At 48.0% G+C, this 22,266-nt stretch overlaps 3 protein-coding genes and 1 long non-coding RNA gene across 4 annotated transcripts; 3 read left to right on the forward strand and 1 right to left on the reverse strand.

Moving 5' to 3' along the window:
* The first annotated feature begins 608 nt into the window (after positions 1-608).
* Positions 609-12,048, forward strand: LOC101062215 (inactive carboxypeptidase-like protein X2). The gene is made up of 22 exons (XM_011618559.2): positions 609-1,011; positions 1,638-1,841; positions 1,930-1,986; positions 2,739-3,296; positions 4,224-4,298; positions 4,656-4,721; positions 4,798-4,881; positions 6,200-6,271; positions 6,363-6,472; positions 6,760-6,899; positions 6,973-7,057; positions 7,133-7,277; positions 7,376-7,464; positions 7,559-7,682; positions 7,960-8,156; positions 8,225-8,401; positions 8,655-8,815; positions 8,890-9,434; positions 9,525-9,664; positions 10,827-10,926; positions 11,003-11,169; positions 11,243-12,048. The coding sequence occupies exons 1-22, from the start codon at positions 798-800 to the stop codon at positions 11,630-11,632; spliced, it is 3,900 nt and encodes a 1,299-aa protein (XP_011616861.1). The 5' UTR covers positions 609-797; the 3' UTR covers positions 11,633-12,048.
* pold2 (polymerase (DNA directed), delta 2, regulatory subunit) lies at positions 11,869-15,921 on the reverse strand. The gene is made up of 11 exons (XM_003977400.3): positions 15,763-15,921; positions 15,371-15,609; positions 14,284-14,405; positions 14,078-14,201; positions 13,876-13,990; positions 13,604-13,802; positions 13,419-13,499; positions 13,131-13,288; positions 12,921-13,048; positions 12,411-12,512; positions 11,869-12,270 (listed from the first exon to the last, which is right to left on the reverse strand). The coding sequence occupies exons 2-11, from the start codon at positions 15,594-15,596 to the stop codon at positions 12,110-12,112; spliced, it is 1,416 nt and encodes a 471-aa protein (XP_003977449.2). The 5' UTR covers positions 15,597-15,609; positions 15,763-15,921; the 3' UTR covers positions 11,869-12,109.
* Positions 15,922-17,207: 1,286 nt separating this feature from the next.
* On the forward strand, positions 17,208-19,722 carry LOC115247691 (uncharacterized). Its single transcript, XR_003886786.1, has 2 exons — positions 17,208-17,561; positions 19,496-19,722. It is a non-coding gene; the product is annotated as an uncharacterized lncRNA (long non-coding RNA).
* Positions 17,508-19,411, forward strand: nono (non-POU domain containing, octamer-binding). The gene has a single exon (XM_029830279.1). The coding sequence runs from the start codon at positions 17,600-17,602 to the stop codon at positions 18,929-18,931; it is 1,332 nt and encodes a 443-aa protein (XP_029686139.1). The 5' UTR covers positions 17,508-17,599; the 3' UTR covers positions 18,932-19,411.
* Positions 19,723-22,266: the final 2,544 nt, after the last annotated feature.

Here is a 22,266-nt window from a genome sequence, read left to right on the forward strand (position 1 = left end):
GTGTGTGTGTGCGTGCGTGCGTGCGTGCATGCGCGCGTGTACAGGTGTGCTTCACCATTGCCTACTGTACCAGAAGCTCTCGTTCAGGCAGCAGAATACAGCCTGGAGACATAGGTCCAATATTTATTCCAAACTCAAACAAAGTCTGGACTGCAAAATAAATTGTTTGTCCTGTTTTCATCCCCCTCAATTCCCCCCCCCAGCTTATTGCCACACATATTGCCCCCTCCGCTGCTCTTCCTCCTCCTGTCTAGAGGAATTTGGCGTCTTCTGTTGTTTTGCTCTGTTGAGTTTGAAGGCCAGCCAACGTTTCACTGAACCACTTGTTAAAAAGGTTTGGCATCTGTCTCTAATCTCAGCCAGTCTGAGCCCTCACCTGTCCTGCTTCATGCTCTTCCTCCTCCCCCCCACCTCCCCTCTGATCTGTGCACCTGTTTGGACTTGTCAGCCAGGTGAAGTGGCTCCTCCGGCATTACGCCGCTTTTTTAGGCGACCGTAGCTGCAGGGGGATTAGGAAGTCAATCTCTTCATTGGCTGGATTGTTCCTTTGCTCTCCTGCTTCACTCTTTCTCTCTCTCTCCTCTAACCCACCCCCTTTTCCTTGCTGCCCATCCCTCCCGCCCTCCTACTCAAACTCCACTTGAAGCCTTTATGACACTGGTCTATGTGTGGAGTTGCAGAAGTTTCCAGAGTGTCCAGAGGTTGAATTAGAAGACAAGGGGGAAGAAGAGAGATCTAAAGAGAGTTATCGCAGCTGAGAGCTAAGCTAGAAGCTCGTGAACAGAAGATCAGCAGGTATGAAGGAAGGGTTAATATATCTGGTTCTGCTGCTGGCTCTGTGCTGTCTCCTGATCCCCAGAGAAGGTGAGAGTGCCGGGGGTATATTGGCTCTATCCAATGCAGGGAATGAAACTTCAGATCAGCCTCTGGATGGTCCAGAAAATGAGCAAGGAGTCGTGGTGGACCCAAGAGGAAACAGAAGGGGATATCCAAAAGTGCCCCTCCAGACAGGTAAGGAAAGAATTCTCTTGTTTATTCAAAGATATTGGTTTTTCACCAAAGAGAATCATCAATATCCACTTCTGACTGCAGCCGAGATGAGACAGGAGCGTCCGATATGGGTCAAACCACAGAGAAAGAATCAAACATCTTGCAGACAGATTTTTATGTTGCTGACCTTGTTTTAAAATGTCCTCTTGCTTGAACACATGTGATTAATGCTGGATTCTGTGTGACTCCTTAGTCCCACTGTTGAACTGTTAATTGAATTCTGGAATCTACTAATCTTTAATGAGTAGCAATAATGGGCTTGTGCTTGAGTGGTAAAATATTTGTGAGGTAATAGTGACGCATTTATTAAATTTTAGTCAGATTTAGTGTCCTTGAGAACGCATTGTGGTTAATGGAAAGAGACGGCGCCGGATTCCATGAAAGTGCCTCTAAGCTTAAAAGCAAGAGGGAAATCCTGGACGTGCATTCTGACTTAATTCTGAGCTGCTTGGGTCTGTTTCTTTCATTATGATGAATGGGGAGTTTGTAAGAGTTATTTTATATAAGATAATTAATGTGAATGCTAAAGAGACGTGATCGCAAATGGCTTCAGGGAAGTTCTCTATGATGTTTTCTTACCTTTCCAGGTGTTGTTGGCAGAGTAAAGAGAGCAGCAAATGAAGATAAAAAGAAAAAGAAGGACAAGAAGAAGCAAAAAGAACCTAAAGCTCCAAAAGCCACCAAAAAACCCAAGACTGACAAGAAGGGAAAGAAGAAAGATAAGCTGACAACCACAACTTTATTACCAACAACAACAACAACAACAACAACCCTGCCTCCGACCACAACACGTAAGGAAATTGGAACAGTCGGCCAAGTTTGTACTCTACAAACCTGGACTGAAAACTTGTTGACATTTTGTCTATCTGTTGCCTCTAGCATTGCCAACAGAACCCCCCACTGAACCGTACACCGAATACCCCTACTTTGATCCTGGTGAGTTACACACGTACAGAATTAGAGTCTTTGCTAGCTGAAATTAGCTTAGCAAACCAAAAACTCCAGGGCTTTTTCCTCAGGGGTCACCCCAGCAAATCAGCTGTCTGTATTTAACTTTAGTCTCCACAACCCTGAAACCAGCCAAGTCCACTTTCATTGCTACTACTGGTTGGAAGTGCCAGCAGGAAACCAGCTCTGTACTACACTGCTCTCTTTTTAATCACACATGAGACTTTTCTCCCCCCTTTCCTAACATCATCCTTGTTTGAACACTGTCCCATTGCTGTGGATGGTTGACCCCACAGTAGCATTCATCCCTGCTCTCTTTATCCTCAGTGTTCCTCTTTAAATCCACACTCATGTGTTCTGTCTCATCCTCAACTAACCTTCATTCCTCACTGTGCTGACTACACACCATAATGTCATCTGAAAACACCACAGAGCTCCAAATACTCTCCTACCCATCTTTCTGACCACATTCGCATTGGTAGACTTTAGTAGTTGTCTGGAAGCACCTCTTGACCCTCCAGTCTCAACCTGAAAGCCACACAACCACTTCTTCTTGTCGTCTTTTCTTCATCTTCCTCACCTCCAGAGTCATCCTATCTACCTGGCTATCCTCCCACCTAATTTATGGCCACTGATCTCCTTCAGGATATAGCGACTAGTCCACCTGTGAGCTCCTGTCTCCTACCTGTCTCCTAGCCAATAGGTCCCTGCCTATTCTGAAAGTTGTTTGTTTCTCTCAGATTACGACTGGAAACCAGATGATGACTATTGGGAGGCTGAGACCACACCAGCCAGGCCTCAGCCAGAATCTGTGACCACAGACCTTCCTTATGATTACTGGAAACCAGACGAAGACGTAGAAGCCCCAGTAACAGATGGCTACTATGACTACTGGAAACCAGATGAGGAAGACCCAGCAGTTCCTGTGACGGGTGACAGCTGGAAACCAGATGAGACAAAGCCATCGATTCCAGTACCTGATGCCTACTTGAATCCTGAAGAGAAAGATCTTTCAACTCCAATGCCTGATGGGTACGATGATTACTGGAAACCAGACGAAGACGTAGAAGCCCCAGTAACAGATGGCTACGATGACTACTGGAAACCAGATGAAAAAGAGAGATCAACTCCAGTGCCTGATGGGTACGATGACTACTGGAGGCCAGAGGAGAAAGAACCATCGACTCCTGACACTGACAACTATGACAGCTACTGGAAAGAGGTAGAACCGACCCAACCTCCCCCCGAGGTTGATAGGAACACTGGAACAGATGACAGCGATTACTGGGATGCCACATGTAGGTCTGACTCACCCAAGAAAACTGTAAAGCTTTCATTGATCAGTCAGGATTGAAGCTAAATAACATGCTGTATCCACAAGTTGCCTCGTTACCAAGCGGGTCAGCATGGTTACCTCATAGCTAGGAGAAATGTCTGGGTTTGTTTCCAGCTCTGTCATTTCTGTGGAGGTTACACAGTTGGTGTAACACTCCTTTTCATCATTTCATCATCCCATTTTCAATTGACAATCAAAACCGGTGTGACAGCAGTCAAGCCCTGAAAATGGAAAGAATGAACGATAAAGGGTTGATGGTGTTCTCCCACTACCTGCTATCAACACATGACGGCCCGAGTTCCAAAAACAAGCACATTCGGCTGAAGAGGGAATGGAATTGGTTTAGTGTATTCTTGCCTGTTGCTCTTCATTAACTGTGTGCTGTGTGATCAAGTCGGTGTACTTGAGGAGGAATTCACGAGCAACATTTGCTTTGCACTGATCTGCTCGTCTACTTTACGACACACGTCGTTTGGTGATGGGGGAAGTCCGCCCTGAGCTGGTTGTGAGTGGAATTCTGTACGTGCTTTAATTCAGTTGATTGGTTGATGAATGGATTTAGAGGCTTCATCACTGGTTCAGTACTGATGATGAAACGAGGAACTCATTTGTGCTGACTATGCTGCTGCTTTGTTAATTATCCGTCTTCCACCTAAAGAAGTGAACTTAGCTCATTTTTCCCTTGGATCAGATGTAGGAAAGAGTGTGTATTGGTTCTGTGGCGCCCTGGAGCCCCTGTGTGTTCCTGTCAGACACAACCTCCACTCTCCCAACAGCTCCCTTCATATTTACATATGTTTATTTCTCTGTTGTTTTTCCTGATTTCTTCGCATTTAGCCCAACTGCTATCTTTTAAACGTGTCCTGGTTTTATTTGTCCAATCCTCTAGATGGAGGGCCTGATAATCTCCCCTTCCCTGTTGCTAATGAAACCGACCCTGAAATCAAAGTAGAAACTGTAACAGGTAAGGACCCTCGGGGTGGCTCCTTCGCACCATTCGCACCAGACTTGATAGAAATGGGTCTGGTCCACACCAAATGTTCAGAATATTAACAGAGTGACATAGCCTGTCCTACTTTTAAAACAAGGAGTGGGCTGGTTCTACAAAGCCTTCTTGTAGTTTGGATGTGGATGGAAAAAGCTTTAGTACCAGTAATAAACTTTAATAAGAGTAATAAAGAAGGTTTTATGAAAGTACAGTTGTTGTAATGGCTGTACGTAAAACATGTAAGGGTAGGGGCTGTTGATTAAATCAGGGCTCTTGCTTGTGACAGAAAGGGAATCTAATCTTTTGAATTCATGTTTTTCCTTCTTCTTCCAGAAGAGCCCACGGTCGCTCCTCCCTACGAGGAGACGTGGTACGATGATTACGACGAATATGGAATGAGTATGAAAATACGCAGCATTTTTTAGATTTCACTCACTGGGAGGTGTTTACAGATTTACTCTGATTTTTCCCAAAGGGCGGAAAGAAGATGGGACGGATGAGAAATGGATAGAGAAGGAGAGAGAGAGAGCACAAAAAGAAAGGGAGCGGGAGGAGAGAGGTAAGAAAACACAGATGTTGACTCTTCTTTCTTGCATAATCACAATTTGCGCAATCTTTTCAAGTTATTCCTGTAAAGAACTCGGCTTTGGCTCAAAAGAGTTAGCAGGTATCGAGTATCAGATAGGGCCCGACACATTTGGATCACATTTGTGTGCCAAAAGAATGCAGATGTGATCCTCTTCATGCTCACGTCAGCAGATGGTTGCTTTATCTCAGTGGGCCAGGAGTCCGGCCGTGAAATATGATCTGAATTAAACTGGTGGAGGGGGGTAAGAGCGACCCACAACAGGGAGGGCCGGGCTGCTGTGATCTTCACTTTCACGCTGTTAACCATATGTTGACTGTGGGGGCTGGGGTCAGTGGTGGACTTCCTGCTGTTGGGGGTGGCTGGATCACCCATTTGGTGACGCTTTGGTGGCTTCATCTCATTTTGTTTTGTTTTCACTCAGTTCATCATCTGAGGATACGAGTGTTGGGGGCTGCTAGCTCCATCTGTAGGGGGCTGGGCTGAGGAGCACAAGGTTCTAGGGTCAACCCCAGATGCAGACATAACATGGAAGGTAGTGGGGGCGGTGCACTGCCAAGGAACCCTTGAGCAAGGTACCAAACCCCTAAATGCTGAGATGAGCTGGTGACTCCTCCAGCGGGGGGGCCCTCCCCTGACCGCCATAGGCAGAAAGTGGTCAAGAGCAAGAAAAAGAACATTATAGTTCATTAGTTAACAGCTTTACAAAGAAAAAAAGATTTGTTTGAGCTGGGTTTGCTCTGCCTTAGAAATAAAGAAGGAAATCTTTAATTTAATAAAGAAAAAGTTGAGTCGATATGCAGTAGTTTCTATGTTTTGCATGAGGATTAATTAAAGGGCTCGTGAAAAAAGGTACCCTGGTGCCGGTATCATGAGTGTATGGAATCACGAGTCAAATGTATCTTCACACCCCTTCTGCAGTATGGCTCTTATTCTGGCTCTATCGAGATTAAATAGATTTGGTTCTGGAGAATAGAACCTTAATTCTTTTTAAAAGGATTCTAGTATTATTATGAAACGATTAGTAGACATTCACTTAAAGGGACAGTAGTTATGCTAATTAATCTATTGACAAAGATAACAGTTTGAACTGGAATAGAAATCAGACCATCTGATGGAGTTTATTGCTTTTTTTTTTTTTTAAAACTGGAGCCCTTCAGTCTCTCTTGAACTGGCTGTTTTGGCGCCTGCATTTCATTCAGAAACATTTCCAAGATTTTTTCTGGGCATTGAATAAAAATAATCAGCCATGGGAATGTTAGTCTGGCATCAAGACTGTTTATCCTTCCAGAAAGAGCAAAGAAACTGAAAGAGGCCGAGGACAGAGCCAAGAACAGACCACCTGTCTTCAGGGAGCCAAAGAGTACGTCCATGGCTCAAAAACAGACATGCTAGACATGCTAACTTGCTATCACCCTTTGAAATTCTCCATTTTGTGTCTTGATATGTGGCAGAGTGTCCTCCACTGGGGATGGAGTCGCACAAGATCGAGTCCGACCAGCTTTTAGCCTCGTCTGTGTCGCAGTACAGATTTTCTCCTCAGAGAGCACGACTCAACATGCAGGTACACACATTTACACACAATTACTCACACACACACACACACACACACACACACACACACACACACAAATAAACACACACATCTCAAAGTCCAAGCGAGTGAACTTCAACGGAAACAGTCAAAAGGAAATGTGCAAAAGAAAAAGGGTTGAATAAGAAGTGATCTGTGAACAGTGAAATTGTTCAAAGAAGGTGTAATCAGACACGCTGAGCAGGGTGTCCAGCTTTTGTCTCCTAAAGTTACTGGACTGACTCAGCAGAACGTCTCTTGGCCTTGGTGGTTTCCAGGGTTCCGACGATGAAGAGGACATGCGAGGAGGGGCGTGGTGCGCCAACTCAGACGACAGGATCCACTGGTTCGAGATAGACGCTCGCCAGGACACAGAGTTCACAGGGGTCATAACGCAGGGAAGAGACTCGCTGAACGAGTAAGACACAGAGCCGAGAGGCGGGCGAATCCGATGCTGCTGGACATGGCTCAGCCTTGCTGTGTGTTTGCAGGAGCGACTTTGTCACATCCTACTTCCTGGCGTTCAGCAATGACAGCAGAGAATGGACCACCATCCATGACGGATATGCTGACTGGGTGAGTTGACCTAAAGCAGCACCGCACCTCCCTCCGATGTCTCCATGGGTGACGCCTCTCTTCTCCCTCACCCAGTTATTCTTTGGAAACAGTGACAAGGACACGCCGGTGATGAACCAGCTGGCTGTGCCTGTCGTGGCCCGTTATGTCCGAATCATCCCTCAGAGCTGGAATGGCTCTTTGTGCATGAGACTGGAGGTGTTGGGGTGCCCCCTACCAGGTGAGCCCTAGACCAGCTCCTTTACCTATGCTAAGCTCAACCACGAACAAGAGGAAATAAACCACAATTTAAACCTGTCTTGGGTTTTCATGCTGCAGATCCAGCCAATGTTCAATACAGGCAAAATGAAGTAACTCCAGTAGATTACTTGGAATTCAAACATCACAGCTACTCAGAGATGATCGCAGTGAGTATCCTCATTACAACTGTTGAAAGGCTGGGAAGATGATGTGTTGGCATGAGAAGAAACACAGGCCTGACTGGTTCCCCTCTTTTTAAAGCTCATGAAATCGGTGAATGACGAGTGTCCCAACATCACCAGCATCTACAGCCTGGGACGCAGCTTCAAGGGACAAGAGATTGTCGCCATGATCATCTCCGGCAACCCCACAGAGCATGAAATAGGTAGGCAAGGGTTCACTGGCAATCATGGAAATGACCTCCAGCCTTGGAAGGTTGAGACACATGAAAAAAGGAGATCACTGACACGTTGTTGTTGTCCAAAGATAGTTCCTCTCAAACATTCCAGCAGCGCAATCTTGACTGGCTGAAATGAGAGAGAAGAGCCAGGATGTGGTGTCTCATCCAATGCTTCCTGAAAATCTTAATAAAGAGCAGGTGGAAGCCAGCGGATTACGCTAAAGCAACATTTAACTACAGCTTTGCTCACATGTGTCTGCAGGCGAGCCAGAGTTCCGCTTCACGGCAGGTCTCCACGGAAATGAGGCGGCAGGTCGGGAGATGATCCTGCTTCTCATGCAGTACCTCTGCAAAGAATACAAGGACAGAAACCCCCGAGTCCAGCAGCTGGTGGAAGGAATTCGCATCCACCTGGTCCCTTCGCTCAATCCCGACGGACACGAGAAAGCTTTCCAGGCGGTCAGTGGACGCTCCGGATCCGGGCTGACTTGGCTTCATGGGTGATTGATCCACTTTCTCTTCTCCAGGGATCAGAGCTGAGCGGATGGACCACAGGCCATTTCACTGAAGATGGCTTTGACATCTTCCAGAACTTCCCAGACCTGACTACCGTTCTGTGGGAGGCCGAAGACAAGGGCATGGTTCCTAAAATCACTCCCAATCACCACATTCCCATACCGCAAAACTACGAGGACGCATATTCAGTGAGGATAAACCACAGCTGCTTCACACATGCTGCAAAAGCTGAGCGCAGCGTCCAGGAAGAGCATTCCTTTAAATCGTAGCCTGACTGAATGTGTTTGTTTCTGAGCTATGAAGTGTTTCACTCCTTTACAAATTCTTTCAAATGCTATTTGATCGGAGTTAGTGCCACAAATGCAACTCAAAAAAAAGGCTGCGGATATCGGTAATCTCTCTGACCTGAGCCTGAGCTGAAACTTCCTGTTTGTGTTCCAGATCTCTACGGAGACCAGAGCCATAATCTCCTGGATGAAAAGCTATCCATTTGTGTTGGGTGCAAACTTCCAGGGTGGGGAAAGAATTGTGGCTTATCCTTATGACAGTTTACGTCTCAACCAGCCACAGAGCCAGAAAAGCCACAGTCGCAAGAAAAGACAGTAAGAGCAGTCCTGCTGTTGAGCCGCGGTTGTAGCTGGCCTGGGTGACTTGTACGTTCAATCGTTTCTCACAGGTACGAAGAGGAATTCTTTGAAGTGTCAGAGTGGGGAAGGGATCACCAGGAGGAGCCAGAGGAGGACTGGAGAGGACAAGGACACTCGCAGACCGAGGAGCAGTGGAGGGGCAGAGGCAACGAGCACGGCTACGAACACAACTACGACCACGGCTATGACCGCGGCCATGGCTACGACCGCGGCTATGACCGGGGCTACGACCGCGGCCACGGCTACGACCCCGGCTATGACCGGGGCTACGACCGCGGCTACGATCAGGACTATGACCGCGGCTACGCCCAAGAGCATGACCCCGGTTACAACCAGGGTTACGGCCACAGAGAGGAGGAAGAGGACGACAGAGGAAGAAGTGGCGGGTACCACACCGAAGCCATGGACGAGCCCCGCGTGGCTCCGGATGAGTCCCTCTTCAGGTGGCTGGCTGTCTCTTACGCCTCCACACACCTGACCATGACACACAACTTCCAGAGCTCGTGCCAGGGAGACGCTCCCACCGGAGGCCACGGCATCATCAATCGGGCCAAATGGAAACCAGTCACAGGAAGTGAGTAGAGGCCAGTGGGGCAATATACCGGTGTGTATTTGTGGAGCCCACCCTGGTGTATTTAGCAGTGTTGTGTTCACCCCTTTGTAGGTATGAATGATTTCAGCTACCTGCACACAAACTGTCTGGAGCTGTCCGTATTCTTGGGCTGTGATAAGTTCCCTCATCAGAGTGACCTCGCCTACGAGTGGGAGAAGAACAGAGAAGCTATGATCACCTTCATGGAGCAGGTCACTGATGCTGCCACACACAGAATGTATTCGGGTCTTTTTGTTGCCACCACAAGCAAAGGTCTCAGGAGGAGATCAATGAAATTGTTAAAGTTGCTGATAATCATAATCAACCAGATCATGATCCCACAAAACATCACCACCAATTCAGGTGAAGGAAAATTAAAAAGCTGATCAGTCATAGAATATAACAGTGGCAGGAAAAACTCCCCTTTAACAGGAAGAAACCTTGAGCAGGACCAGGCACACAGTGTGTGTGTGTGTGTGTGGGGGGGGGGGGGGGGGGGGGGGGGGGGGTTGCATCCAGGAGGACCCAGCAGGGTTCCAGCAGCCTGGTGACCTCAGTTTTTCCTGGGTTAAGGAGGAGGACATTTGAAGACATTCAGGACTTTATGTCTTTAAGACAGGTCTGGAACTTCACTAACTTCTCTGTCTCCTCTGGTTTCATGGATAAATAAAGCTGAGTGTCATCAGCATAACAATTAAATTTATCCCATGCTGCCGAATAATGTTCCCTAAGGGAAGCATGTACAAGGTGAAGAGGATTGGTCCAAGTACAGAACCTTGAGGAACTCCATGGCTAACCCTACTGTATGAGGAGGGAACACCATGGACATGAGCAAACTGGTATCTATCAGATAAATATGATCTAAACCAGTCTTGTGCTGTCCCTTTAATCCCAATCACATGTTCCAGTCTCTGTGACAGGATGCTGTGATCAACTGTATCAAAAGCAGCACTGAGGTCCAGCAGAACCAGCATAGAGACCAGTCCATAATCTGAAGCTATGAGAAGACATTAGTGACTTTAAGAAGTGCTGTTCCTGTACTGTGATGAGCTCTAAAGCCTGACTGAAACATCTCAAACAGGCTGTTCCTCTGCAGGTGCTCCAGGAACTGAGTCACCACCACCTTCTCAAGAACTTTAGAGATAAAAGGAAGGTTGGATATCGGCCTATAATTTGCTAATAAGTCAGGATCCAGTGATGGTTTTTTAAGCAACGGCTTAATCACTGCCACCTTGTAGGACCGGGGTCCATAACCTGTCACTAAAGAACCATTGATCTGGTCCAGGATAGAGCTCAGCATTACAGGTGCCAACATATACATCTGCCTAATCACCATGACAACAACTGCCTCCTTCCATATCACCCCCCCTCTAGGTCCATCGTGGCATCCGGGGTGTCGTGAAGGACCAGCAGGGGAATCCCATTGCAAATGCGACAGTGTCTGTTGAAGGGATAAATCATGACGTCACTACAGGTACTCTGAAGGAATTCTGTGGCCTCTGGATCACGCAGTCCAAGCTTTGGAACGAAACATCTGCTTGTCCCTGCAGCACCGACAGGGGACTTCTGGCGACTCCTTAACCCCGGAGAGTACCGGGTCACAGCCCGAGCCGAGGGCTTCTCGTCTGTGACAAAAGTCTGCGTGGTGGGTTACCAGTCTGGGGCCACAGCCTGCAGCTTCAACCTGGCCAAGTCCAACTGGGATCGTATTAAACAGGTGAGGCCGGTCGGCCGCGGCGACGCAGCTACGGACGCCGGTGATCCGTTACCATCTGTCCATCTCTCTGTAGATCATGGCCCTCCATGGCAACAAACCCATACGACTCAGCTACACCACCAGAGCTCAGCAACCTCAGACCGGCAACAGCGACAGGCGCGTCGTCGATAGCAACGGCGCCTATTCACCCACCTCCCACATCAGCGCTGAAAGGAAAAGGAGACTCAGAATAGCTCGCCTCCGCCGCCTGCGGAAAGAGAAACTCCTCAGGTTGCGGTCGATGACCACGACGATCCCAACGACCACCACGTTGCTCCCGACAACCACAATCCCCTCAACACCAGAGACCACCACGTTCTGGTACGACTCGTGGGCGACCATGGAAGGGCAGTCGTCGACGCCCGGCGGTTTCACAGACTCCATCGTGGATTACAACTACGAGTACAAGATCGATAGCTACTAAAGCGCCGCCGACGCAGCTGCACGCCACCTGCAGCTCTGGCGCCCTTGGTGGCGCCTGTTTAAAAAGAAGCCGGATCATCCTATCATAAGCACGATTCTGAGGTATAAGGCTGTATTTACCTTCTCATAGTCTCTCATGTTGCTGTTTCAAGTTGACAGTTGCATTTCTACCACGTTTAGTTGTTGTTGTTTTTTTTTTTTATAAAGGTTTTGTATAATATTGTGGAAGCACATAAAATGTCAGACTTTTTTATTTCAGAGTTCATTTACACTGGTTTCATTCATAACAGAAATACATGTTACAGTATAAACAGCTCACTCCAAACTTGGTCCCAGGGGGTGAACCAGCCTGCGGAGGTCCCGGGGGAGGGACGGGTTTCTTTAGATGAGGAGTCTCAAATAAATGTTTAATACAAACGTGTCTTCTCGTTTTCTGCACTCCATTGTTCTTAAATGAGGTGATGAGCGATGAGGAGCCTCAGTGGCTGACGTTCATCGGACCTTCCTCGTCGTCGCCGACGCAGAAGGCTGAGAAGGTGACAGGCTCACAGCTGAGCGTGCGCAGGTTGACCAGACAAGCCGTCTGAGTCCCACTGAACTCTGGCACAGTGACCAAAAGAACCTCCTGGCCACCAGCACCTGGGGGGACACGAGCCCACAGATAAATACGGAAACACGCCTCTGCAGCAGGAAAACTACGGTAGTTAAGGTTTAACGAGGAGCAAACACAGGAAGCGGACCGTTCGGGGGCGGCACGGCAGGAAGCAGCGTCTACGCACCTGTGATGATCTTGGACTGAAAGGTTGGAGCATTCCCACTGAAGTAAACATGAGGACACTCCTCCAGGATGAAAGGGTCTTTCTGGTAAAACGGGTAACAACCTGACGCAAAGAGCAGCAAAGAACACTTCAAAGCAAACATCTAAAGGCAAAGCTTCTGGTCACGCTGCCCGTCCTAAAGCCCAGCTGGACCTCTGGGGACGCGTCTTATGTCACCAGCTTGATTTCATGGATCGGTGGATTTTCTTTCCACTTTACTTTTAGGGTTCCAGCTGAACTCGTGCGGACAAAAACGGCGCCCTTAAAGCTCGTAATGTGACACATAGCTTCAAAGGAACCTGTGGGATTCAAGCCACACGTAGGGCAGAGAAGGTTTAAGCCACAAAACACCTGATCATCCCAATATACAGCAGCAACAATGAGACGTTTCTGTCTCCAAACTGGATCCTGCTTCTAAACGTTTGGCCCGTCGCCTCTGTCAAACAGGCAGAAGGTTCGTGTGACGCTTACCCAGGGTGTCGGGTGCCGTCGGGGCCATGTGTTGGAGCTGGAGCGTCTCCTCCAGGATGTCCAGATGATTGTCCATACTGCTGTACCTCTGGATGTCCCTCACATTCTGCCCAGATGTTCCAAGAACCCTTCAGGGAACGGAAAGTGGGCGGGAACATTTATAGCCAACAAGAGCAGGAGGCCGCGGCTGCCTGTTTGCACTCATCCTACCTGACACCATCGATGTCAGCTTGGTAGGGGTTGGAGACCAGATGCAGAGTGGGATAGGCTGAGGATAAGGGGAACATGCAGGGGTGGAGAGGCTGTTGAGGAAGGGTGTAGTTGGTGGGGTCATACTGGCCTGGCATTACATCCACAGGAACAGAGGCCTACACAGGGAGGGGGACATTTTCAACGCACAGGACTAAGCCTTTAATGCACGGCTACACTTCTGGGTGCACCTGCTTGCATAAAAAGTACCCTTAGGTATTAGAAATAACAATAAAACGCGTAGCTCACCACGAGCTGAAGCAGCAATTCATCTAACAGGCGTACGGCCTCCACGCTGCCCGCCTGGGTCTTCTTGGTGAGGTATTTGGGCTAAAAAAAAAAAATGGGTGAATGCTGATCAGTGAGCCAATTCACACAAACGCCGTTGAATAATGAGAAATAAAGTTAGTCGACGTTTGATCCTTGGTGGCTACCTTTAGGGCCGCGTCCTTTTCCTGGGTGTTTTGGCTCAAGAGGTTTCCAGCCAGGATGATCCGAGAAATGGTTGCTGCCCCATTCTGCTCCTGCTGCTCGCCCAGCTGGCCGGTGACCATGTCCACCAGCAGCTGCAGCCCCAGCATGCTGTCGGCGCGACTACTACCGAGACCGAGTCCTGAAGCCAGGAGCACAAACCTGTCCAACACCAGCGAGAATTCAATGCAACGACGCCGACGGTGGAACCGGGACCACATTTGTGCCTGCTCACGTGTCACAGCTCAGCGCCGGTCGCGGCGTCTGCGCGGGGAAGTCTGCCGCGCAAAAGTCCTCCACTGTGAATATACCATCGTTCTTCTCAGCTCCATATACCGCAATAACACTTCCTGTAAGAGAAGACACGGAGCAGCGAGATGAGCCCAGCATTGGGAATCTCATGATTGCTACCCCTCTACAGCAATCGGAGTAAGGACCTGTGACACACTTGTCTCTGTCAATTTTGCCCTCAAGTTTGATTCTTTGCAGTTCGTCCTCCAGGATCAGCTTGTCTGTCTCACTAATGTACTTGACTCGTGCTGGCTGGGGCAGGAGGTTGAGCTGAAGGTGGAGGGGGAACAAAAGGGTGATGCGCCAACCATCATCACAGGGGTGAGGAGCTAGAGACTGGAGCATGACTGACCTCATCACTTATCTCCTTCAGAATCGACGGCTGCAGCTCCATTCCCTTAAACAGTGTTCCTACGATGCAACACTGCTCCCCTGCCTGGAGATCACACAGCTTCTTTATCGGCACCTCTGCCCCTGTCGGCACCAGAACACGTCTTAAAACTCAGATTTGGGCTGTTTCCGAAACCACCCCCAGTACCCCACATAGTGCACTCAAGAGTGTGGACGCCATTTTGAAATAGGGTCCGAATTGTTAGTGAGCATCGCTGTACCCAATGCAGTGCACTCAATGTATCCCACAATGCACTGCGAAAAGTACCCTAACTCGTAAATGTATCCCATCAGCCTTTACGGTATCACGTGATACCGACGGGATACATTTTCTAACGTAATTTCTACTGTGCGGTTTGATATATGAAATTTTTGGAAATAAGATTTTTTTTCAGTAGGGGTCCAACATGATCATCTTACAATATTACAACATAAATGTGTAAAAAAAAAAAAAGAAATCAATCGATCTTCATTGATCCCCCCGGCCCTCACTTAAAATTGTTCTTCGTCTGTTCCTCACTAGGCGACAGAATCTCAGTAAAAGAATATTTACAAAGATGAAAAGTAGCTCAGGATCCATTTTTTGATGAAAAATTGCTTTATTAAATGTTTTCACTGCAGCAGAATATGACTTGAGAATGTACCATCACGTCTTGGCTTGAAAATGTCAAGGGACACTAATTATTTTAGGTAATAAGTAATTATTATTGAATTATTATTGACATTAATATTTCATTTTATTATATAAAGTTAATTATAGGGTAAAATATTGCATTTTCATAAAATGACCGCTGAAAGTATTTCTGATGGGTTAAAATAATTAAATGGACCCGGCCACTTTTCCCGGCGACCGGTTCGTAATTATTATGCGACACCACGACGTCACTTTACGTGCGCCGTAAATTACACCGTTGTCCGAATACTAACTTTAAATTGAGTGCGCTACGTAGTTCACTCAATCCATGTAGTGAGTAGTGAATAGGGAACGAGGGTGTGGAGTCGGAAACAGCCTTGTGCCAGTCACCAGCACACCATCAATGTCATCTTACCCCACTTCTGCTGCGCCGCCTCTGACAGCAAAGGCTTCATCTGCATCAGCCGGGCTGCGTAAATATGCGCATACTGGCGACTGAAGCTCCTCTCGCCGACAGTGTAGCGTTCTGAGCGGGGGCAGTAGCGAGAAGAGGTCCGCTCAAACACCGGCGCCTGGTCCTCGAAGAGCGGCGGACTCAGCAGACACTGGCCCTGCTTCTGGCCACTCAAGTCGGAGAACATGGCTGTACTCGGTCTAATGAAAAATATCTAGTTATTATTGTTCTGTTGCAAGTCAACAGCTGCTGCGTTGTATAAATGCTGAGGACCTACAGTAGAGCAGGAGGGCAACTATGCTACACCAAAACATGCTCACTTTCGAATAATATTGGCATTCAAATCGACTCACCGTTGAGGTCACAGATTCACAAAATGTGGCGTTAATAGGGTGTTATGTTTTTAGAAATGACGTTAAGCGAATCCACCCAGGTAAACAAATCAAACGGTTCCCGCGAAATCACCCTCGCAATATCGCTTTGTGGTCTCGTGTATTCTCGCGAGAATGCTGTCTTACGTTTCTTTTTCTTCTAATGTGAAATCCGGTGTCTGTTAGCCTCGTGTATTACCGCCATCTACCGCGTTGGAGTGCGAACCACGAATCTCTACTGATTAACTTTGTATTTTGTGTTTAAATGTAGGGGTAGATCCGCCTGTATTTCCCCACCCTCCCCGGTCCGCATTAGTGGGAAAGATGTGGAAATAGTCCCATTTGACATGTTCCTGGGTGTTCAGCTGGACAATAAACTGGAGTGGTCCACAAACACCGATGCTGTTTACAAGAAGGCCATGAGCAGACTCTATTTCCTCAGGAGACTCAGGACCTTCAGTGTTTGCAGCAGGATGCTCCACATGTTCCATCAGTCTGTCATGGCTAGCACCATCTTCTTTGCTGCAGTGTGCTGGGGAGCAGGCATTAAAGCAAAGGATGCTAACAGACTTAACAAACTCATTAAAAAGGCAGGGTCTGTTGTTGGCTGTAAACTTACAAACTTCGACGAGGTGGTGAGGGACAGGATGGTGTTAAAAGTGCAGACAATCATGGACAGTCCCTCCCAACCACTCCATAAACTGAGAAGCAGCCTCAGCAACAGACTCCTGCAGCCTCGCTGCTCTAAGGAACGGTACAGGAAGTCGTTCCTGCCATCCGTCGTTAATAATGTATAATTCATCCTTCTCTGTCAGAGCTGAGCTCTCTTGACTAGATTTATGCATCAGCTCAGGTGCCCTCCAAACCCATTCAATTACAATAATTGTTTAATGTTTGTGTTGTAATTTTATTTCTACATTATTCTATATTTATGTACATATGCTTATAATTTATTCTTGTTTTTATACATCTATGTCTACGTTCTAATATGATTTGTATTTTATTTATTCTATTTCTATACTTTGTAAATACACCTGCTGCTATTTGTGTCTATACACTATAGTTATATTCCTCCATGTGTAGGCTGCTATTACGATTCAATTTCCCTATGGGGATGAATAAAGTAAATCTTGAATCTTCGCCCATATGTGCCCCCTCCCTGTGACCCCTCAGGGATAACAGGGAGTAAGAAGGGGGGAAAAAGACGTTTTTTTGCTGCAAATGGATAGAACATTTAAAATCAATCTCCATTGTTCCTATTTTTCTTGTTTTACTTTGTATTTATATTTTAGCATTATAGTGTTGGCAATATAAGATGTAACCTTCTACTGTTATATGCACATGCACAAAATGCCATCACTGTAAAAATGCACAACTTAAGGCATAAATATCAATAGAAATGACAAAGAATCAAGAGAGGCCATAAAGATTTATATAAAAATAAATATGCAAAACGAAAGTGGAATAGACGCTGGGAGGAAGGGGGTGTGTGCGGGGGGAACAGCTGAAAAGTTAGTTAAAAATATTCAAGTGTACAAAAGGATAGAGCTTTTGTTTATACAGGACGAAACGATTTAAATACAAAATTCAAATGTCCTTTTTGAAAACTTGAAAAGTCGGTTTTGTTTTGTTTAAACTACGAGTCGCTTCGATTTTACGTCATCAAAACAGACATGGTCGCGTTATGATTAGGTCACAATACTGTCTTGCAGCGCACAGCGTCGCCATTTTAGCAACTCTTTGTGCGCCACTGACGGCCGGGAGTTTGCGCCTTCACGGAGGTATTTGTGCTTGTGTTTCGTTGTTGTAGCAAAATAAAATGCAAGGAAACCGAGGCCCCCAGCAGAACCATGGCCCCAACCGTTCAGCGGAGCAGAAGAAGCCCGGGGGGACAAACACGAACGGGCAGCAGCCCGACTCCAGCGAGCAGAACAACTCCAATGAGGCCTTAACCCTGGACCTGCAAAGCTTCAGGAAGCCCGGGGAGAAGACGTTTACGCAGCGGAGCCGGCTGTTCGTTGGGAACCTGCCCACCGGAGTGGCCGAGGAGGATCTGGAGAGGCTGTTCGCCAAATACGGGAAGGCCAGTGAGATTTTCATCAACAAGGACCGGGGCTTCGGCTTCATTCGCCTGGAGACTCGGATCATCGCAGAGATCGCCAGAGCAGAGCTGGATGACACCCCGTTCCGTGGCAGGCCCATCCGAGTCCGGTTCGCCACGCACGGCGCTGCATTGACTGTGAAAAACCTGCCAGAGTTTGTGTCCAACGAGTTGCTGGAGGAGGCCTTCGCTGTCTTTGGCCAGATCGAAAGAGCTGTGGTGGTGGTGGACGACCGAGGGCGGCCCACGGGGAAGGGCATCGTGGAGTACACCTCCAAACCCGCCGCCAGGAAGGCTCTGGACAAGTGCAACGATGGGTCCTACCTGCTCACAGCCTTCCCTCGGCCCGTTACCGTGGAGCCCATGGATCAACTCGACGACGATGAAGGACTACCAGAGAAGCTGGTTAACAAAAACCAACAGTACCACAAAGAACGCGAACAGCCGCCCCGGTTTGCGCAGCCCGGCACCTTCGAGTACGAGTACGCGATGCGCTGGAAGGCTCTGATGGAGATGGAGAAGCAGCAGTACGAGATGGTGGATCGCAACATGAAGGAGGCTCAGGAGAAGCTGGAGGCGGAGATGGAGGCGGCCCGGCACGAGCATCAAGTGATGCTGATGAGGCAGGACCTGTTGAGGAGGCAGGAGGAGCTGCGCAGGATGGAGGAGCTCCACAACCAGGAGGTGCAGAAGAGGAAGCAGGCCGAGCTTCGGCAGGAAGAGGAGCGCCGCCGGAGGGAGGAGGAGATGAGGCTGCGCAACGAAGAGATGATGAAGAGGCAGCAAGAGGGCTTCAGGGCGAACTTCTCTGAGAACAGAGAGCAGGATCTGCGGATGCACATGGGCAGTCACGGGATGCCCATGAACAGGAACAATCTGGCCGCCGCCGCCGGTGCCGCCGCCGCCCCAGGCATGGCTTCGGAGAACGCTGCCATCATGTCGGGGCCCGGAAACAACAGTATTCCCGGTGGAGGCCAGGGGGTCTTCCCCAGAGGGGTCCCCGGGCCTGGAGACTACGGGTCTGGGCCCAACAAGCAGCGCAGATTTTGAATCCTCCTTTCCTCCGCAACCTTTTTCATACTGTAAAGTTCCAGTAGTGAGTTTTTGAACTTGGACGTGTACTGCGTGCGGGTTGGTTTGTTTGTCTGTTTTTTTTTTTTTACTTTGCAAGTTTGATTTTTATTTTATTTTATTTTATTTTGTACTAAAGTGTCATCGGTGAGCCGAGGTGTGTTCTTCACTAGGGGGAGACGACGTCCCCCGTCCCTGTAATATTTTGACTTTGTGGAATAAATGCACGGTTACCTGAAGGGTTTGTCTCAGTGGAACGTTCCACACAGCCGGGCCTCCATTAGCAGATCCAGAACAGTAAAGTGGACCAAACGGCACACAACGATGATTAATGGGATTAGCGGATAAATCGGTGATCAGGTCACGTCCACAGTACATCCAGAAGCTGCTAATTAGCCCGTGTCTCTTCTTTTTACTGTACTGCCATGATCAGAAATTAAAAGTAGATCCTTAGAACTACGTCGGCTTTTGTCAAGTATTCATTTCACGAGGGACCTGAACCGGACATTTGGACCATAAACATGTCTGTTCTCTTGCTTTCAGAATCGTAAAGTTCTCGTCCTGGTCCGGGAGAGTCCGACGTGATACTGAAGCTGGTGGCGGAGATTTCTGCTGCTAAGAATTAATGTTTCTCTTGGACTTGAGCTTTTGGCAGGATTTTTACTCTTTGTGTTGGTTTCCTTTTGTGAATGAGTTTTAGAAAAGAACTTTTTGTCCTGTTGTTTCTGCAGATCCACATTAGACTTGTAATAAAAAAAGAATGCGTGCAACCTTTGAGCTTCACTTTGAAAGGAAACGTGCCGCACGTTGTGAGGACGACCCAAACGAGGGGGGACAAATCGGGGGAACCGCGTGCACGAGCTTCCAGCCGGCTTGGTCCACACTTTAGTTATGGGCCTCTTGTAGGGCCACTTCAGGCACAACCGTCCCGCTGAGATGAAAGGGGTTTGCGTGGTCGACAGGAAGTCCATATTTGGGTTCTAAGTATTGTCTTTAACAGGAAAACAATGGGGAACAATGGAGCCGGAAAGACAAGATTATTCTTTTGAATCAATTCAGCTTCTGACAGATGGAGCAGAGGAGAGAAGGCAGGAACACAGGAGCCCTGGGTGTATCTGGAGCGTCTTGGTACCATCGGGGCCCGGCCCCTGATAAAGGAGGGACTGTGATCGCAGGGCTTTGAGGATCAGCCTATCTGCACCACACATGCTTTTATTATCTCCTCTCAGTTATCAGCTGATACAGCCGAGAGCATTCAGAGGAAGCTAGCCTTCACCTGAGTCCAATAAGCCAAGGTAATCGGCTCGTTCCACCGTCGCAAGGACAGACCAAACCTCCCGGAGCGACGGGCGATAACAGCTCGTAAAAGAGGACGTGTTGATCTCCTGGAGAGATTACAGGCCACAAACAACAACAGCAGGAGGTTCCTCGCCATTTCCACACAGTGAGAAGCAGGAATAAACAAGTTATGGGAGTCAGTCATTGGACGCACACTCAGGCTCACACACACACAGTCACGCTCACACACACACAGTCACGCTCACACACACACCTAGGACCAACCTAATCTCTCTGTTTTGAAGATGGGAGGAAGTGAGAGGGAAGCTTTCATCAGTGAGAACATGTGGGCTCATCAAAGCAGCAGGCTGAGGTCACATTAAAGACCTCGGTGTTTCTGTGCAGCTCATTCCGATGAACAAAGGCTTTGATGTTCATCCCAGGAAAATAAAATTCCAACTCGTTTTTCAGGCACTGGCGCGACAGAATGGACAGTAACCTCATTCAGTTTATGTGTAGTTTCTATAGTTTTATTCCACCTTCATGTAATTGATTCCTTCCTCTTTGCTCAAGGGTACCTCGGTGCTCTGAGGGTGGTCACAGAGTGTGTGTGCGTGGGGGGGGGGGCATCAGGTATATATTATGTGTCAGTGTTATGTGTTAAAATAGCATCAGTGAGTCTTGAAATAGCATCCATCCCTCAATCCATCCATCCATCCATCCATCCATCCCTCCATCCCTCCATCCATCCATCATCCCTCCATTATAGACATTTATCTTAACTGCTCCATCCCCTCCGGGGTCACAACAGGTGGAGGCAGGTCCCCCCTCCCTCTGGATGAGTCCCCAGTTCATGGTCTTGAATGAGCCATTGTGGGTTCGGTGCCTTGCTCATGGGTACCTGGGCGGTGCTCTGAAGGTGCTCTGTTCTGAACACCTTCCATGTTTGTCTGTCCTGGGACTTGAACCAAGAACCCTCAGCTTCTCAGCCTAGCTCCCATCAGACGGAGCTGCCCCCCCATACAGACTGTATATTTATTATACATACAGTATTTAAACAAGGTGCCGGTGGTCAGTTACAGCCTGTGAGAATTTGCCTTTGGTATCAATTATCTTTTATTGTTTTTCTACTCAGTCATTTTATGCCCCTCATAAAGTGCCGGAACATTCTGCTCCTGAGCAAATAAATAGAGCTCATTGATGGATTCTGAAGGCCCGGCGTGTTCCACCTTTAATCGTCAGAGCTAAAACAGGTGGACATACAATAATAAGAATATTAGTTATTATAGGGCACCTTCACAGAGTGGAGCTGAGCTCTTGGTCTGAATCCTGGAATGGTTCCCCCTGTGGGCACCTGAAGGTTCCCGGGCCTGACAACAGGATCAGGGTAGATGTAAATCCAATCATGGGAAACGTCTTTGTCCCAAAAATAAATGAGGTTCACAGCAGGTCTTTAATACCTGTGATCCGATTCTTGGATATTTAATGCTTAAATGTAAATAAGAACTAAAGTTGGAACCAATGGGAGGATGTGATTGATTTTACTGTCCCAAAGAGCAGGAAAGGAAAGGTCCCGTTCTGATGTGGCTCGGGCCTAAGAGAGGGTTTTGTGTACACGTTAGAACCTTGTGTGTTGGCGTTATCAGCAGGACGATCAGCGTATCTGTCCCTCTTGTCTTCCCTCTCTTCTATCTTCTATGCAGATGCCCCTTAGCCCTGATAACAGCGAGCCTTTATCACCACGGTGACCTTGACAGATGTAATAGCAGCATTAATTACAAAGTGAAGCTTTTGACTGAGGGATGAGCCCACTTTGGCTCTTTAATCCACCATCACTGGACCCTCTGGGTGACTCGGCTCTGTGTCCACCTTCCCCTTCTGCCCCCTCCTTTACAGGCTGATTCAGAGCTCCGGAGAACACCCAAATCCTGGGTGCGGCTGTTGTTTTTGAGCTGCTCTGCTGTTTCCTTGCTTCTCCACAGCAACGGTATCGAGGCCTCTTTCACGTTAATGATCAGACAGAAGCACTGATCACG

Source organism: Takifugu rubripes, chromosome 21, assembly GCF_901000725.2.
Source record: "Takifugu rubripes chromosome 21, fTakRub1.2, whole genome shotgun sequence".
Taxonomy (NCBI): domain Eukaryota; kingdom Metazoa; phylum Chordata; class Actinopteri; order Tetraodontiformes; family Tetraodontidae; genus Takifugu; species Takifugu rubripes.

Bases quoted from the DNA above. Each gene is read 5' to 3' on its own strand.
- LOC101062215 (XM_011618559.2), top strand. From the start codon at position 798: ATGAAGGAAGGGTTAATATATCTGGTTCTGCTGCTGGCTCTGTGCTGT. The intron at 7,465-7,558 runs GTGAGTATCCTC...CTCTTTTTAAAG, and splicing joins GCTACTCAGAGATGATCGCA to CTCATGAAATCGGTGAATGA. The intron at 8,816-8,889 runs GTAAGAGCAGTC...CGTTTCTCACAG, and splicing joins CACAGTCGCAAGAAAAGACA to GTACGAAGAGGAATTCTTTG.
- nono (XM_029830279.1), top strand. From the start codon at position 17,600: ATGCAAGGAAACCGAGGCCCCCAGCAGAACCATGGCCCCAACCGTTCA.
- pold2 (XM_003977400.3), bottom strand. From the start codon at position 15,596: ATGTTCTCCGACTTGAGTGGCCAGAAGCAGGGCCAGTGTCTGCTGAGT. The intron at 13,049-13,130 runs GTAGGATGAGTG...CGTTCCCTGAAG, and splicing joins GCTGACATCGATGGTGTCAG to GGTTCTTGGAACATCTGGGC. The intron at 12,271-12,410 runs GTGCGTAGACGC...GTGTCCCCCCAG, and splicing joins TCAGTCCAAGATCATCACAG to GTGCTGGTGGCCAGGAGGTT.